Here is a 17681-nt window from a genome sequence, read left to right on the forward strand (position 1 = left end):
GATGGAGATTAAATATTTCACTACTGAAAGATGAAGCATTCTGCTCCAAAATGGAACCTTTATTGCAATAAAGTCATTAATTAAAGATTCAGCCAATTCCCTAGTCACACGATGAGTAACGCAAAAGACAGTCACAAGTGGGAAAGTGCATTAGCTCTGATTGGAGCCTCTCGGAAAAGGACAATTACACGAGGACCAGCTCGAAGTCACCAGAGCCTTAGAAGCACAAATGATGGGAAATGCAGGCAAACGGGCTTTCCTCAAAAGTATGGCAATGTCTCCATTGTTTATTGAATGTCCCCATCAGTGCTTCTATTCACTTATACTGTGTAATCTGCCTTGAATCTCAGTAAGAAAGGCGGAATATAAACAACATAAAATAAATAAAATTAGCCCATATCAAATAATTTATGAAGGCAAGCCCAATACACAATTACCAGAAGTGGAAAAGGGTATGATAGAGGAAAGCTGAGAAATCAAGTGAACTTAATTACCTTTTAGCCACTGAATGAAAGATGAGTGGACTCAGCCATATATAATATAGAAATATGGAATTGATGGTCATTATTAAGTTACTTATGAAGGATCAGTGAATTGCTGTATCCTCAATCAACAAATGTTTTATTTTTTATGACAAGAGTGAAGTTATTGGGTAACATGCCTAAAATGGGTTGGATTATGTCACTCACCAAGTAGCAGCTGAAACTGAATATATGAATCCATCCTTAAATTAAGTAAGCTTGTATCTTCCATTAGATGGCACTACCTCGAAACCAGTACTTGGTTCAAAAAGTATGTAATCTAACATCTCCCAAATGGATAACACTTGTGGAGAAAGTAAATACAAATCCATCAAACACTGTTTTTTCCGTAATAAGGCAGAAGAGCTACATGCACAGAAAGACTAAAGATTAAATGACTTCCTTTGGCTAAGTCAAGGGACCAACAGAGGCCTCACTCACCCCTGGATCCACCCCAATGCATCCAACAACAATTATTATGCGTAGACAGCCTTTAGAAACAGTACATCACTTTTCAACTATTGCAAAACATTCATTCTTTGCAGATCGGCTTGCCAGATGTTTCTGGACTTAAAACACTGAAGGCTTGACTCACTATAGGCTTACCTGTGAACTCATATGATGACGTGTAGTTACAGGCAACTCAACATGTCATACATCAAGTTGTCAATACTGTTCTGGTCTCACAAGGTAAGTCAGATGCAGGCTTAAAAACCTTACAATCAAAATAAACTACAAATGGTCCAATAAAAGCTATCTATGCCTGGTTCTGCATATGCAGGAGTGATTTTTGTTGTCGATGACACAGAGGGTCTAAGCAAACATGCAAGGAAAACCATTAAAGGTTCAAGCCAATGTAACGAGCAATATTAACAAAAAGAATATATACATCCAGCATATTTACTGAAAAACAAGAAATTCATCTGCTGATAAATTTGGAATGCTATTGCTTGTTATTAAAAAAGGTGGGAAACCTTAAAAAGTTTTATATATACAGCTTTTCTGAGAGCTTTTCATAATTCAATTAACAATGATGCAGAAGGAAAATCTAAAAAGCCCTGCACTTCTTTGCCTAGGTGAAATTTCAAGTGCTGTTTCAGAAGCCATTTTGAGGGAGGTCCCTGTTAGAGAGCCTAGCCCAAATGCTACGAGCATGCTAATTCAGAGCATGAACGGGATGAAGTCTCTATGGCATGCAGCAGTATGGTCCTTGGAACAAGATTCTCATTTACTAAGTAAATTACTGTACATTATTGTATAATGGTGTTCACATTATAACTGACAATTAGAACCATTAAGACGAAAGCTCATAAACAGCTGAAAGCTCACATCAAATTAACACAGCCATGATTGAAATCACTCTTCTGATTTCTGCTCTTCACAGACATAATCAGCCTCTTGCATAAGAACGAACAAGCAATGAGCACAATTGTAGCCATTCTGTGGCAGAAATGGTAGGTTCTACTAATGGAGGGGTCTTGCCTATATGATGATGATTGTACTTACTGGATCTTTCCTTTACAAATATTCTTTTGCTGGAGCAGCAAGAAAATACATTGTTAAGTGGAGGGCCCCTCGAGACCTCTGTCTCTTTGCACCCCGAGTTCCTCTGGCCTTCTGAAGTTAGAGGCCTGAACCAAATCCATCCAGCTTATTAAGGCAGGGTCTCCCAATTAAGGCAAGATAGACATTTCCCTAGGTATTTTCAAGAGGAAGATGACTGGCCTGTAGAAGAACATTAACCAAGGCTCCTTTATTTGATCTTCCAGAACTTCTCATGACCAAGGACCCAAGTTTTCAAGTTTTCAAGTTTTTCATCACAATGTAATCTTCCACGGTAATTCAAACATAAGCCCAGGTAAAGCCATCATTGACCAGTTTGGTGAAATGGTTAAGAGCAAAGGACTCTAATCTGGAGAACCGAGTTTGATTCCACTCCTCCACTTGAAGATGGCTGGGTGACCTTGAGTCAGTCAAAGCTTCTAGGAGCTCTCTCAGCCCCACCCACCTCACAGGGTGTTTGTTTGTTGTGGGGATAATAATGACATACTTTGTAAACCACTCTGAATGGGTGTTAAGTTGCGCTGAAGGGCAGTATATAAATCAAACGTTATTATTATCGAATGTTATTATTACCTCCTGGCCTTTGTAAATCAGGTCTGCCACTGGTGATTTTATCATTCTGAGTAAATGTTACCCTGTTGCCTCACCTGGTGCATGCCCTTCTCCTCTTCTTCCTTAGGATCACTTTTGGACATTTCTGACTGCCTTTACAAAAATCCAAACCTACCCATAGGAAGCCAGATCTTGCACTTTTGTGAGACATGGAATATAGACTGGTGGTCTAATACCGGTTACTAGTAGATCAAATGCTTATACGTTTGCTTCTAAATCTGCCGGGCCAAGAAAACAGCTAATTTCCATGTTTAAAACAGAGAATGCTTGCAAGAATGTGTGAAAAGCTACAAGTAGGTTGAAGTTCAAGGACACCACAATCTGGCCCTAACACAGCTTGTTCAGTATAACTAGGGTTACCAGGTGCCCATCAGTGGCAGGCAAACTCCCATTGGTTTAACCTTCTGCCTACCAATTGCTGATAATTGGTGGCAGGAGGCAAGCCGCTCAGAGATCGCCTATCACTGGCAGGCATCCCATGCAAACATGTGCACCCACCTCTGCATCCCACCATGATGACATCACTTCCAGAAGTAAAACTGTTGCATGGGGCTGAAAGCACATGTGTGCTTTGTGCCAGGACTGGTATGAAATGTGCCTGCTCTTCCACGCACCCATAATGACATCACTTCTGGAAGTGATGTTATCGCAGCAGGATATAGAGGTGCAGGTGCAAGGAATAAAAGGTACTTGCTGCACCTCTCCCAATGGTTGCCAGGAAAACCTGGCAACCCTAGGTATAATACATGTGCTGTGCTTGAACCGCTCTGTAGAGTCAAGCCTATCCTCCCTCCTGCCCCACCCAGAATGGCAAAATAAGCAGGAACATCCCTGAAATAGCCAAAGATGATTAGAGCCAGGGGAGGCACCAGGTTTTCTGGCGCCTGCGGCTGCCCCTACATGCGCATGCGCCCCCCCTGGACTGCGTAATGATGGCACTACGTGATGACGTCATCACGCAGCAAGCAAGCCCTATTGGCCGCCAGGTGGCTGGGGAGGTTCCGCACACCACCCCCGAATGCCTGCCATGTCTGGCCCGCGGCTGCTGCACCCGGCCGGCAGCGTGTGTTGGTGGTGGCAGTGGCGGTGCGGGGCTGGCTGGCTGCAGCAGCTGCGGGCCGAGCACGCCAGCTCCGTGGCACACGCTCCACCCCCGGCATCCCCTCTGGCGCCCCCTCCGGTGCCTCAGCACCCACCTCACCACCTCAATGGTGGCGCCGGCCCTGATTAGAGCTGATGAGCCAAACGAAAGTCAAGAAAATTATCAACAAGAAACATTTGGTACCAAGTAAGAACTAAGTGTACTCACATTCTGAAGGCTAACGGAGAAGGTTTAAAGAGGTGAAGAAAGAACAGAGAAAAGCCAGAGATACTAGGACATCATCAGTCCTACAAAGGATAGACCAGAGCAGAGTTCTACTGTCAATCATCAACACAGCTCTCCTGCTTCAGCAACCTGAACACACAAATACGTCTGGCCAACATAAAGCTTGGATTTAGTGTGAGAGCATGAATGAGGTTAGCCTAAGATGCATAAATGTTCTCAATAAAGCTTTATTTCATTTAAAAGTCTTCTTGCCAGGGCTGTTTATAAGACCCATGGGCCCTCAGTCTGGCTCTAGGGTCTGATCAGCTCTGAGGTAGAATGCAGGGGGCTACAGGTGTAATTTTGTACTTGGTCCAATGCCATCATAGATCCTAGTTCCCAACAACTTAGCCAACAGCAGGGCTCCCCACTGAAGCTCAGGTAAATCTAGCTATACAAGACAGGTGTCTCAAGCCCTGCATTTTTGTAGCTGGTTCCCCTCTAGAACCTTCTTCCAGAAACATGAGCACAAAAGCATGGTCTCCTCCTTTTCAAGACAAGCAACGCATGTTTTTTCTGTTCCCCATTGTACTTCCCTTCCTGAATGCAATCTTCCACGTCTTTCTACCCGCTCCTTGTTGGTGGCTTTTTGAGCATATGGGCATCTTTGAAATTTTGAGAGGACCTGGCGAGTACCACCCCAAATGTGTGCTGCAAGAAGCAGAGTCATACCCCATATGTGTGAAACAGAAGGTGGTGCCAAAGCCTATATTGGCCTCCTCACTTTGCAAAACAGTCTGCAGAATGGGAATGAAAGGGAATGAAGGAAAGCTGGAGGGAGAAAAGGACTCGGGAATAAAAAGGAAGATAGCTTTTCTCATGTGTGTATACAAGGATATCTCTATTGATTCTGAAATGTTTTCAGATTTGGAAGGAAAGGGTGTAATAAGCTTCATATTTACTTTTAAATCTCTTTCCCTCTGGGAAACATAGAATAGCACAACATGTGCACGAGACCCATGCTTTAAAAAAGAAAGAAAACAGGGTAACAACAATCAGATAAGCGCAGTGCCTTTGATCCAATGTGTCTTTAGAGAATGCAATCAAAAAGATGTTCTCATATATCCTATCCCCTAATTTAACAAATAAATCACTCTCAAAAATATGATCCAGATGGGCTCCAGCGAAGGAAACCAATTAACTCACACTGCCTTACCATCTGACACATTAGTTGTGATAATAAAAATACAAACAGCAGGGTCAAACAATAAGGTTCTGTCTTACATCTGACATTTCCTATTAGTGATGGTATTCCGTGAGCCTGACAAAAAGACTAAACTACACACATTTTGTTTTGCTGCAAACGCACATACAATTTCTGTGTTTACAGAGCAAACTCTGCAAATGAAGCAGATTCATCTGCTTCCCCCAGTGGGATAGTGTTTGGAACTAATGCAGGCTGTGTTCCATCCACATCTGGTTTCTCAATTAGGTTCTGAGAACATTTTGCTTTCAAGTGCTAGCAGAGTCCTGCCAAAACTGGACGACAAAGTCCTTGTGAGTACTCCACCAATGTTTGACCTGTGTCTTTGGGCCATCTCAAATCAGCAGGCCATCCCTGCTGCCTCTGTTTTCTTTTTATAAGCTTCCTCAAAATCTAGCCTCTAGCATGTGGCAAGGCCTTTCGTTTGGCACTGAGGCTCCATTGTCAGGTAATTAGCATTGCAACAAGCCCTTGCAAGTTGCTCTGCAATTAACATTACAGATTAAATGCTGGAATTGCAGACACAGACAGCCCTTATATATAAAGCACATGGGGCTCAATTCTGTGAGGTGCTGCTAAGTACGCCCAATATCATAATGAGCAAAGGACACCTTTCTTAAAGAATTCTTATCAAAAGTTTCAATTCTGGGATTACAAAATAGAGTAATTTCTCACCAAGCAACGATTTTAATTGGGATTAATTATTCCTATTTGTGCTTTATATCGTTCCTGTTTTCCCTATAGTTCCATACCCCCATTTAGATCACCCTAATAATGCATTCTGGGAACAAAGCCCAACAACCTGCCTGTCTTTATGTTGTGCTGTGGAAAAGGAAACGCTCAAAAACAACAACATAAAATACTGGGTATGTTTGTACAATTCCAGGTTTTCTTGAAAAACATAGATTATCTAGAGGGAAGGGAGCTGTTCCTGTTGGCAACAGAAGATAGGACTCGAAAGAATGGGTTTAAACTACAGGAGCAAAGGTACCGGCTGGACATTAGAAAAAACTTCTTTACATTAAGAGTAATTCAGCATTGGAATCAGCTGCCGAGGGGTGAGTTCTCCCTCATTGGCAGTCTTCAGGAAGTGGCTGGACGAATACTTGTCGGGGATACTTTAGGCTGTTCCTGCATTGGGCAGTGGGTCGGACTAGATGTTCTTCCAGCTTTATGATTCTAAGTGTTTACTGGGGCACTGCACCTAATGGTTCCAAGTCCTACCTGGCCAATTAGTTCCAGAAGGTGGTGGTAGACAACAGCTGTTCAACTCCCTGATATTTCAAATATGAGGTCTACAGTGTTCTATCACGTTCTCCACATGTAGGTGTTTAACACCTACATCAAACCAGCTAAATGATAACAGGTTTACTTAGAGGATAAATATCTTGATTGTTTAAAATGCTTCCCATTGGTTCTGGGCTCAATTTGAATTGCTGATGTAGACATACGGCCTACATGAAGCCAGATACCTGAATGTTCACCCTGTCTGAGAACAAGTAGGTATGAACTAGAAACAGGACAGATGCCCTTCACCAAGAGAAACTGGCTTATCTATATTCTTGGGTGCCATGTGAACTCATTCTTATTTTTGAAAGCACTACAGACTTCTTGTAGTGGTTTAATATTAATTAATGTTGTGGTTCATCATTTTAGGCTATAGTTTTTGTAAAGGCTCCTATAATGGAGATTTTGGGTCATTTACAGTTTATTCTGCTCCCTATTTTTTATGGTTGATGTTTTAATTGTTATTTTTACTGTGCCCTGATACTTTGTTTTATTTCTATTTAGTGTATGTAGATACAGTGACAGAGAGCCAAGGTAGAAATATTTTTAAAAACAGACATTAATGATCCTTAGGTATGCAAATAAGAATAGGCAATTATGAGTTATTCAGTATAGTCCAGGGTTTCTACTCATTGTTTTACTAAACCAAACTAGAATCTCATTATGAACAGCCAATGATACTTTGCTCTCGCACAATTATATACACATGGAATGATTGTTAGCAAAATAAAACAAAGTTCTTCCATCTAGATCAAAAGTCCTCAGCCTTTTGAACCTGCAGGCACCTTTGGAATTCAGCCACAGGACAGTGGAAACAACAAAATGGCTGCCATGGAAGGTGGAGCCAACCACAAAAGGTCAGGGACTGAGGTTACTCAACATTTCAGGCATAAGCAATCTTTAACAGGGTGCCTTTGAAAATGAACATATTGTTGAAAAATATTTTCTTTCATACACACAGCTTACTTGCAGTCACACAGTGAAGATCTTTGTGCTAAGGTGGCAGGTGATGCCGAAGTACCTGTTTCAAAATGTAGATGGTCAGTCAGATATCTAATGGCCAATCAGAAGACCTGCTAGAAAAAAAGGCCCAACACTTCCTAAAAACATTTGGTGAGCACCAAGAAAAGTGTCAGCAGGCACCATGACCCCTGATTACAGCTCAGTTCCAGTTGAAGACCTCAAATCTGAATGCAGCACCAACCCTGAAATTAGTGCAGGACAAGACAGGACTGCACTTTTTGAATAGGTTATAACATGGAAAATACATACTGGCAGGCTCTAAACAGGAATTTGCTTTTCTGTCTGGCAAGGCTGATGTAGCTTGACACTTCAGTCAAAGACTGCCATGAAAGCCTGTTTAGACAGAGAATCAAGAAGCATGGTAAAACTTATATAAAAATGAAATACAATGTTTTAAATGCAAGTAGAGAACAGAGATGGCATGGGGACAGCAAGAGCAGGTTTACCCTTCCAAAACCCTGTACAGTCTATGCTCATAAGATTATCCAGAAATCTGCCACTCCATAAGCACAGGATAAGCGAATCATCAAGGTAATGAAGCATCCAATTCATGGTATTGTCTCATGATAGTATTTGATCTTGACCATTTTAGCCCCTTTTAGCAAGAAAGTCAGAGTCCTGCTGTTGCTATGGTTTATGTCTAGAGATCTGCCACGCCTTCTAAGGTATGGATTCCCCCATTGCTTAAAGCATAAACTGCATAAATTTACTATCAACCTTGTGCTCCCATTAAAACAACAAAGAGTCCTGTGGCAATTAAAGGCCAATTAATTTATTGTGGCATAAGCTTTCAGGGGAGAAAAGGTGTCCTTTTCCCATTATTTGTACTTTAATTTTAAAGATGTAGTTTCCTTTTTAAAAAAATAAGCCCACATTTTAAAATACAGCTAATTTATATATAAATGTTTAGGATTCCCCAGGTCGTTTAAAATGGATCTGTGGCACAAGTGGATGGAAGAGGCACAAGGAGGTTAAGAAAGCCGTTCTGCTATAGTAACCCCCTGCCGCCTAATTCTCTAGCTTCCAGAAACAAGGGGATCCAGAGCAGTGCTTCCTATCTCCCTTCTCTTGGGCATGAAAGCTAGGCTATTATCTGTGTTCTATCAGCTAGCACAGGGGTCCCCTGCATGGTACCCATGTGCACCATGGCACCCACTGACCCCTTTTCTGGCACCCAGCAGATGTTTTTAGAACGTGAGTGGGGCCTGGTGGGGCTTTTGCCCAGCAAGGCTTTTGATTGGCCAGGGGAGATCTGATCAGCTTTGCAGATTTTTAAAAACATCGCTTTGGCAACAGCTGCCACCACAGCACTGTGAGACTGAAGATAAGCTGTCTTTAAGAAAAGAGTTTTAAAACAATATGTTCATTTAAAACGGCATCCTGTTAAGCAGAGTTTCTGCCTGAAATACTGGAGTTATTATTAAAGTTATGCTTAACCTCACTCCCTGTAATTTTGTGGTTCGGTCCAGCACCTGTGACAGCTATTTTGTGGTTGCTCCCACCACTCTGTGTCAGAATTTGCAAGTGGCCCATAGGCGCAAATAGGGGAGACCTGGGCTAGTATGTTGGACATATAATTGCAAGCCAAGCAGTCAACAGTAGTTCTATATATCTTCATTCATCTTTGAGTGTAACTTCAGAACAGCAAATAAAATCTTCAGTAAACACTAGAAATGGAGAGAAACCATTTAGAAAACAACAAGGTACACACGCCATGAAACACACCACAACTTTATGTTGAAATTCATACGAAAGAAATACGTTTATCCCCATAAAACCATGGGGAATCTTTCCACTAACCTCAACTGGGAATCGCCTCCCATTGATGCTGTGCTCTGAGCCGGCTGATCCGTTACTCTGGCCCCAGTGAAACTCAACTTTCTCTGCTTTGAATCTGCCTGGTAGCCCTGCACCACTGATAAAATAGTCATCCTTTAGAAGGATAGCAACTGTAGAAAAAAAGGGGGGGGGAGAGAGAGAATACAGCTGAAAATATTTTGGTCCTAGAGGTTATAGAAGGTCTGCTGTAATTGTTTTCACTGGGACAATGGTTGATTGGTCCTTACTGAGTCCAAGATGACATTTGTTCCCTAATGTCTATACATAATGCTCCTAAACACAGGAGTACTGGCCATTTTGACAGACATTTATCAAACTAGAAGCTAGTAAAACTAGTTCTTGTGTAGTAAAGGGATCACACGTGGGTCACCCACTTGGCAAGGATAGGATTTCACTTCAGCAGGTAAAACCGGATACGATTGTTAGATAGGCAAATCAATCCAATCTTATTTTGTTCAATTAACATTATTTCCAAGAATTGCTACGTCGGTTTTTCAAACCTAACACGTGCAGATTTTATTCTCTTCTCCAACAAAACTTGTGACAGACATCCACAGAGTAAGGAAAAGAAACAATCATTCACTGTACCAGTGCTAGCCAAGACATTTTGACACCAACCCCACTCAAAAGTCACCTTTCGCCCGATCAAATGTAATAAATATATGATAAATTAAGCAATTGACAATATGCCATCCCTTAAAGGTGTCCAGCCTACCTGATGGTAGGACTTCCCCAGTATTACCTGCTTACAAATGTCTTTTGCAGTATACTTAGAAACATGCAATCAAAGGTAGTTTCATGTTATGAATTATGCATTGTTACATTTTTAAAATTTACAGTTTATTATTCTTTTAAAAATATATAACATACAACACTATTAAACAAACTTTCCCTCCCATAAACTCACCCTCTTCCCTAGCCCTAACCTGAAGTGCGGGGGGGGGGGGAGGGGGATCAATAAATAAAACAAGAAAAAGAAGAAGAGAGGAGAGGTGAACCTCATCCAACATACTGCAATGATTTTTAATTTTCAGGGAGTTTTATATGGAGCAGCACTAAGCATATGACTCCATTCACCCACAGTCTGAAGTGGTAACAGTCCAGCCTACCAGAACATTCTACTGCATCAATAGCTCAGGTACAATACTTCAAAAGCATGTTTAAACCAGTATGCACAGAATAAAGTTAATAGACATCTAACATTAAGTTTGGCTTCTGCTTTCCAACACTGGAATACATTTCTTCATATACTAATCTTTCCTTACAATTCATTCTATGGCTGTGGAATCCTATGTTAGTCTAACAAACAGTGTCACTGAACTTTAGCGGACAGTTTTTAAAATTACTATTGTCATGGAGAGGTGATACCTTTCATCAGTCTAATAGCTGTTTGCTCTAAGAGCTAGAGCTGCCAATAATGGACTCCGTATTCCAAATGAGACCAGCACAGAGCACTTTCAAAGGAAGGTAAGTGTTTTCCTGCTTCTTCTAAAAGGCCTCTTCATCTCTTCTGAGTCCTTCAGAAATGGCATGTGTCTTTTTTTTTAACAGCTGTGTCAAATTGGCAATTCTTTGGCATCTTGAGACTGACCACAATGTATTTTTTCTTCTGTCATTCCAGACAATGAGTCTCCAAGTGCCTAACCTTACACTTCATGTTGTTCAGCTGAATGTCTTCACTCCAGTGTATACAATTGTTCAATTTCAACCCACATAATTCTCAAATATTCTCCTCTATCGATAAATCCTCCAAGCTTTGAGGTTTTGGCAGATTTCATTTACACACTAATTTCTGCTGCCAAAGTTGCAAAATGATGATATCAAATAAAATGATCTTGAAGATTGATCCTGCAGAACCTCAGCTGGTTATCTTCCTTCAGTTTGAAAACCTGCCTTTCATCAAAATACGCCAGCACTTTTTCTGTAATAAGTTCTACAACATTCCAGACTGGCTCAGAACTAAATCATTTCTGCTGCAGCAAGCGCTGTACATTACATCTGAACAGTCAAGAACGGATATCGATTTATCTGCCGCTATCTTCCCTTAATGAGCATATGCTGTATTCTTCTCCTGAATTATTATTCTGTTTACAAGTTGTATGTGAAACATACAATTAGGAAGTTCCCTCCACATAGCACAATAGTAGAGCAATGCTGAGTTCTGAGTAGCTTCCTCTTCAACTAGTCCAAGGTAACTGTGATTAAACCAATGACAGGAGCATTTTTCATCTCAGCCGTTTTATGCATTATGGGACATCCCACAACCCTAATTTTACCCTACTCCAGCATACTATAAACTTTCATGGCTTTGGACTTTCACAATTTAAGAAGTCCTGGGGGTATGATTAATTAGAGCTAGAGGAAGAAGCTCTTTCCCCTCAGTCCTAATCCTCACCCATACCTTTCCATGTCTCTTCTAGCTTTGAAGTGATCAGAGCCCTCAAAGCTTTGTTTCTTGAACTGGCAGAGGAAGGAGAAATTAGGGTTGCTCAACCACATGGATATTTTAGTAACTGTATTATTTTATATCTACATGCACATGCTTTCCTTGGCTGCTTCCATCCCCAGGCTTTTCCAGGTCTTTCCTCTGAAATGTCAAAAACTGTCTCTAACTGCTGAAGCAAATATGGAATCTTTTTTTCAGTCTCCAACTAATCATGCTTGCAGCTCACCTGGTCAGCTTATCAAGGCCAAATCAAGTAATAGCCAGTCTTCTCCAAGAACTGCATCTTCTTCAGCCAATGGTAATTAGTCTAAACCTGTTTTCCCCCCAAAATGCCTTTTCTCAACTGTATTTCTTTTTATAAACATATTTAATAATCAACATGGCCCCATCTGTAGACACTTAAGTTCACAGATCAGGGCCATGTTAGGGATCTGATCCCCCCGATGGGGACAGGGGATCCCCCACTCCCAGTCTCTGCTTGCTACTTGTCACCTGGCCAGGAGGGGGAAAGGTATGCAGATAGGTTTTTAAAAAACCCTGTCACTGTCTCATGCTCCAGATTGTTTCTGGGTCATGCCAGGAATGATATTATTCCCAGTGCAATGCAGAAGCATGGGGTTGTGCCAGGGCTGATTGGGTAAAAATCAGCTCCCAATCTAGCATTGGGGGCCAATTTTGGGGGACTGATTTTTACCCAATCAGCCCCTTGTTGTGCAAGGAATTATGTCATTCCAGGCACAATGCAGAAGCAGTCCAGAGATAAGTCTCCAGATTGCCCCCCCCCCACTTCCCATGCCCTCTTGTTCCCTGGTTTGAGCCTGGGGGACCTGGCAACCCTAGGCCTAGGCCAAGTAGATGAAAAGGATCTTTTCCAGTAAAGTCAGGGGACCCCCCTGAATTACAGAAAAATCCAAAAGGCAGAAAGGGGGTTTAAATCCCCCATAACAGAGGCGCATTTCTATACACATCTTCATACAATGCTCCTCTATTGGAGTTGCTGCTTTACTGTGAAGGGAGCAGTACTACAGGTGTGTAAGGGAAGGGGACAGGCACAGTGGTGGGGGGCAGGTAGATTTAATGGCAGAGTGGCAAGAAAGAGGGCAGGAAAAGGGGCCATTGCCTCCCCACACTACACAAAGCAGGTGGCAGCTTGGGGGTGGGGGCTGCCTGGCAAGTGTCCAGACCACCAAACAAAGGGCGAGAGGATGGGTGAGCAGGCAGAGCAGCGAGCAGGGAAATGTAATGGGCAGAGTGATAAGGAGTGGGAGGCGGTGGTGGGGAGGACAGACTAGTGAAAGAGGGATAGCAAGGGGGAGATGGGGACCAGTGCTGTGGATAAGGGGGGAAGGTATGGAAAGAAAAAGATGGGAAGATAGAAAGAGGAGGTAGCAGTGGGAGTAAAGGGGTGGATATCAGAAATCAGAGGAGGGTATCAGAAATGAGAAAGTGAGGGAATTTTCCCCAAAATTTCTCATCAGTCCCCATTTGTCCTGTTTTAAAACCTTTATAATACCGTTTTTGTCGGAGAGTCAAAGGAGAGGCCTTTTGAACAGCAGCACTGTGCCTCGAGAATAGCTTCTTTCCCAAGAATCCCTTCTAGTATCTTCTTACTAGAATTTAAGATCCAGGCAAAGATCTCTTTAAAAAAAATATCTTGGCTTTTGGGGGAAAGTTATATTGTTGTTATTCTACTCTACCTCTTGTATGCCTACTTTGTTAAGTTTCGAAAGGGAATTAAAGTTCCATTATCTGATCTTAATATTAGCTACTCTGAACAAAGCTATTCTGGAAAAGTGAGACATTAAATAATAAATAAATATTTATTGTTCTGTCTCTCATATGTGTGTGTGTAATTTATATGTAAGGAATCACTTCAAAAGGCTGTTGTGGAAGTTTTAGGGATTTTATTCCCCCCCCTTAAGCCTCCGCTGGCCCAATACCTATTTTCTAGAGATGGAATATACAGAAAATATACAGACAATAGAGATGGGCACAAAACGAACTACAGAAAAAAATTCCGTAAAGAATGGCCGGTTCGTAGTCAAAGAACCACACGTTCCGTGGAACCACATTTTCCCAAACAAAATGAACTTTTCTTACCGTTCCCTTGCCAGTTCGGACACTTTTGGCACCAAATACTCCCTTGCCCAGGCAATGGTGGCAGTCTTTAGCTTGCCCCCAATCTGAGGCCTCCAGGCTTGATTGGCAGCTGTCCCTGCCAACTAGAGAGCTCCCACTCTGGCCTATCCAGCCAGGAAAAGGGGGAGAGGGTTAGAATCTCTAAGGCAACTGAGGAGATGGGCCTTCAGCAGCCATGGTAACACCAATCTCTTCCTTCCAAAACCATGTTAGACAGGTTTTTCTGCCAACCAGAGTGCTCCTGTGTTGTTCAATCTCTTGGTGTTTTCCATAAATAGGGGAAGCCGTGTGATTCCTGGTTTGTTTCTCTAGAGTGGGAGAGGGAGGAGAGCTTGGTGGCTTGGTGACTGGCTGTGGTGTTGGGATTGGATCTTTGCCCTGCACTTCTGGCTTCTGGAAAAGGGGCTGAAAAGCCTCTTTTCTTTTCTCTTGCTTTCCTGTTTTTCTTACTGATTGGGGAGGTGTTTGGAGAAATGGTGCTTTTTTCCTCCCCCCCCCCAGTATTCCCTCCCAAACCTCAAACTGGTTCGGAAATTGGGTGAGTTTGTTAAGTTCGTGTTCCGTGTTCCATGGAAATTAATGAACCACGAACAGAGCGGTTCGGTTTTTTCATTCCGTGCTCATCTCTAACAGGCAATGATGATCATTTAAACGATCATGATCCTGTTCAAGGGTAGTGAAGGGAATTCTTTCTATAGATAAACTCCCAAATGTGGTCAGACGCTTGAATTATGCTGTACAGATATTTTAGGGCTACCGCTTAAGTTCACAAGTAATAATAATAACTCCGTTTAAATACTGTTCTTCTAAACAGATTCTAGACAGATTAGTGTCTCACTCAGAGCAATGAACAAAGTCAGTGTTATTATCATCCCCACAATACAACTAGCTAACAGGGGCTGGGAGGAATGGACTACCCAAGGCCACCTACTGAGTTCATGGCAGTAGCGGGATTTGAACCAGCAGAATGCTGATTTGCAACCCAACCACTTAACCTTACAACCTTATCAATATTTGAACATATGGTATATGGCCTTTTTCGTACATTTTTTAATATGGACTTATTTTTAAGTATTTTGAAACCCTTTATAGATACTTAATGTAGATCTGCCATTATTGTCATATTTTTATTTCTATTTTGTATGAAGCTTGGTTTTTTTAATTTTTTCTTTTTAGAAATAAAATAAATTTAGTCACTCCAAGTCTTGCCAAGCAGGTCTGTTGCTGAGAGTAGGACTACTCAGGTGCTTGAAACGTACTAGTGAATCAAGGCCTATTGTGCAAAATGAATCTATTTCAAGCGACCATTCACTGACATGATTTTTATCTGATTTTATCTCTCCTGTGAGCAAGCTGATTTTCATTAATAGCAGCTAGCTGCATTAACAGGCAGAGATAAAAAGCCGTAGTGCCTCTGTGGCAATATCAAAGGGCACTTTGCATGAATTTCCACCACTCTTAATTCAAAGAGATTTTCTCATACATTTGAATTATCCAGCTGTGTAATCAACAAATCTACAGGACAGAGCATATGCTTTGGCAGGGTGCTTTAGAAAGAAAACAACCTCACAAAATTGACACATGCAGCAGGAAAGCTTCTCAGACCTAGAACCCTTTAGAGACTCCACTGAGTGATTTTCAAGTTCTGTGCAATAGTGAGAGTCAAAAAGTTGGGCTTCAATCCTTTACCTTGTTCTGGATGTGTCAGTCCCCCTGAAATTGATGGGCCCAATTCAATTTTCTATATAACTTCATGCATGAACTTAACCTGGCTAAAGTGTAATATGGGGATGGGGGGAGAAGCACATCTGGAACCTTCTTGGGGGAACTTTTGAATAAATTTCCAGACGGCTCTTTGGCTCAAAAGTATATTGTGCAACAGCTTATAAAAACAGTTCTAGGGCTGGCACAGGCTGTGGCTACTCATTCCCACCAGTTACATGGCAGCAAGACCAGTCCTTAAGCATTGTTTGGCTACCTGCATCCCTGATCCTCCTGAGTTCAGAACATATTTTATTATTTAAAGAAAAGTGCTTGGGAGCATGTCTCCACACTTTACAGCATACTTTGTGTACTGCTATGTTTCCTCCTGGAATGGTAGACACAAATAGCCAAGGGGTCTTCACAGGATTGTAAAAGTTATTCTTCTAAGCCACTTTCTGTGAGCTTTCTAAAATGAAAAATCTTTCCTTGCCTGCAACAAAATGGAGTTCAAAATGACATGTTAAAAACATGGGCTAGGATCGGGATGCGATTTATGTGACATTTTATCGGGGAAGTGTCTATACTAGAGTGAGGAGATGAAGGGAGGGGCCTCAGTATAAGTATGATGGACGGTAAGGCAGGGAGGTGATTAAGGGGGCTTTTCAAAACGCAACATACTTGACGGCCAGTCCCGTAAGAAAGGAGACTCCTGTGAATCTGTTACAATGCACAGCAGGATTCAGCTGCATTGTATAAATATTTGATGATCTCTAAATCATTTATGGCTCTGTCAAGGGTCATTTTACTTGTTTTAGATGAATAATTAAAAGGATAATTAGGAGGATGTACAATCTGAAATGTTCATCTAATTGTTCATTTTACAGCTTCTCTTACTAAGCAGTGCAACATATATACTCAAGCTCAGGTACACATCAAAACACCTATATATACTCTCTAGTTCCAGCAGGGTGAGAAACACTGGGTTAGATCCAATGCTTTCTGTGAATGGGATAAATTTGTGGAAATGATTTTTAGTGTCTTCCCATGGAAGCCCTCTTTGAGCCCCACTCAAAGCCAATATTGTGGATCAGAGGATTTGTTGAGTGGTATGCCATATGGCATGAGGGAGTGCAAGTAAACAGAGGCAATTGGGAGAAATCTATCTTCCTCTCTCCTGTATGAGCTTTCCAAATGCAAGCTCTACACATGGAAATCTGTACTTGTTTGGGTGTGAGAGGTGGGATTATTGGCTTTAATCCAACTGAAGTACAGCCACACCTCTTACAATTGCTGCTGACTTCCAGAAAACACTGAGATCCATTCAATGATATACGAGCATCTTTATTACCCAAATAGAAGGTCTCCTTAATTAGTTGGGGGAATTAACTTTAAGGAGGAATGTGAGAGGGGGTAACTGGGATTCTCCACCTATGTTTATGGGGATTATTCACTTAGGGAACTCTCATATAAATCAGGCAGATGTTCAACTTGATCTTTTTTAAATTAAAAAGCAAATTAAAAGGCTACATGTACTGAAATCATACACAGAACACATACAAGGCTAACTAAGAAAATCAGAGAGGAAAGGGGGAGAATGTAGTTTCAGGAAGGTGATAGATCCAGTCTTGAAGACAGAGGTTCACAGAGGCAGCAACAAAACAACCAGCGTTTCACAAGGAGAAGAGAAGAAGCCCAAATGGATTTAGGGGTGCATGGATGGATCCAGAACATACACACACAGACATGGCTGGGAAGCCTAGTTATAGGATGAAACGCTCCCTTGGGCAAGCTGATGTCTTTGCCCCCAAAACAATGGCTTAATGGTTTGTCCAAAGGTAGACAATGGAGTTAGAAGAGGCTTCCTAAAGTGGACTATGGGTGTGAGAAGTGCTTGATGACCCTTTTAGCACTGGATGGGGAAAGCTACCAGGTTTGCTGAATAGCTTTGATTAGGATAGATGGGTGTGGGGAAATGAG

The 17681-nt window shown here is 41.8% G+C and overlaps 1 protein-coding gene across 4 annotated transcripts in view; it reads right to left on the bottom strand.

Annotated features, from left to right (window-relative positions):
• PTPRG (protein tyrosine phosphatase receptor type G) overlaps positions 1 to 17681 on the bottom strand; it is a 683491-nt gene that overhangs the window by 296113 nt on the left and 369697 nt on the right. For all 4 annotated transcript variants that reach the window (XM_054978207.1, XM_054978205.1, XM_054978204.1 and 1 more), the window contains exon 4: positions 9377 to 9525. In XM_054978207.1, coding sequence (XP_054834182.1) covers positions 9377 to 9525 — 149 coding nt within the window. The remainder of the gene's footprint in view (positions 1 to 9376; positions 9526 to 17681) is intronic.

This window comes from Eublepharis macularius, chromosome 4 (assembly GCF_028583425.1).
Source record: "Eublepharis macularius isolate TG4126 chromosome 4, MPM_Emac_v1.0, whole genome shotgun sequence".
In the NCBI taxonomy this organism is placed as follows: Eukaryota; Metazoa; Chordata; class Lepidosauria; order Squamata; family Eublepharidae; genus Eublepharis; species Eublepharis macularius.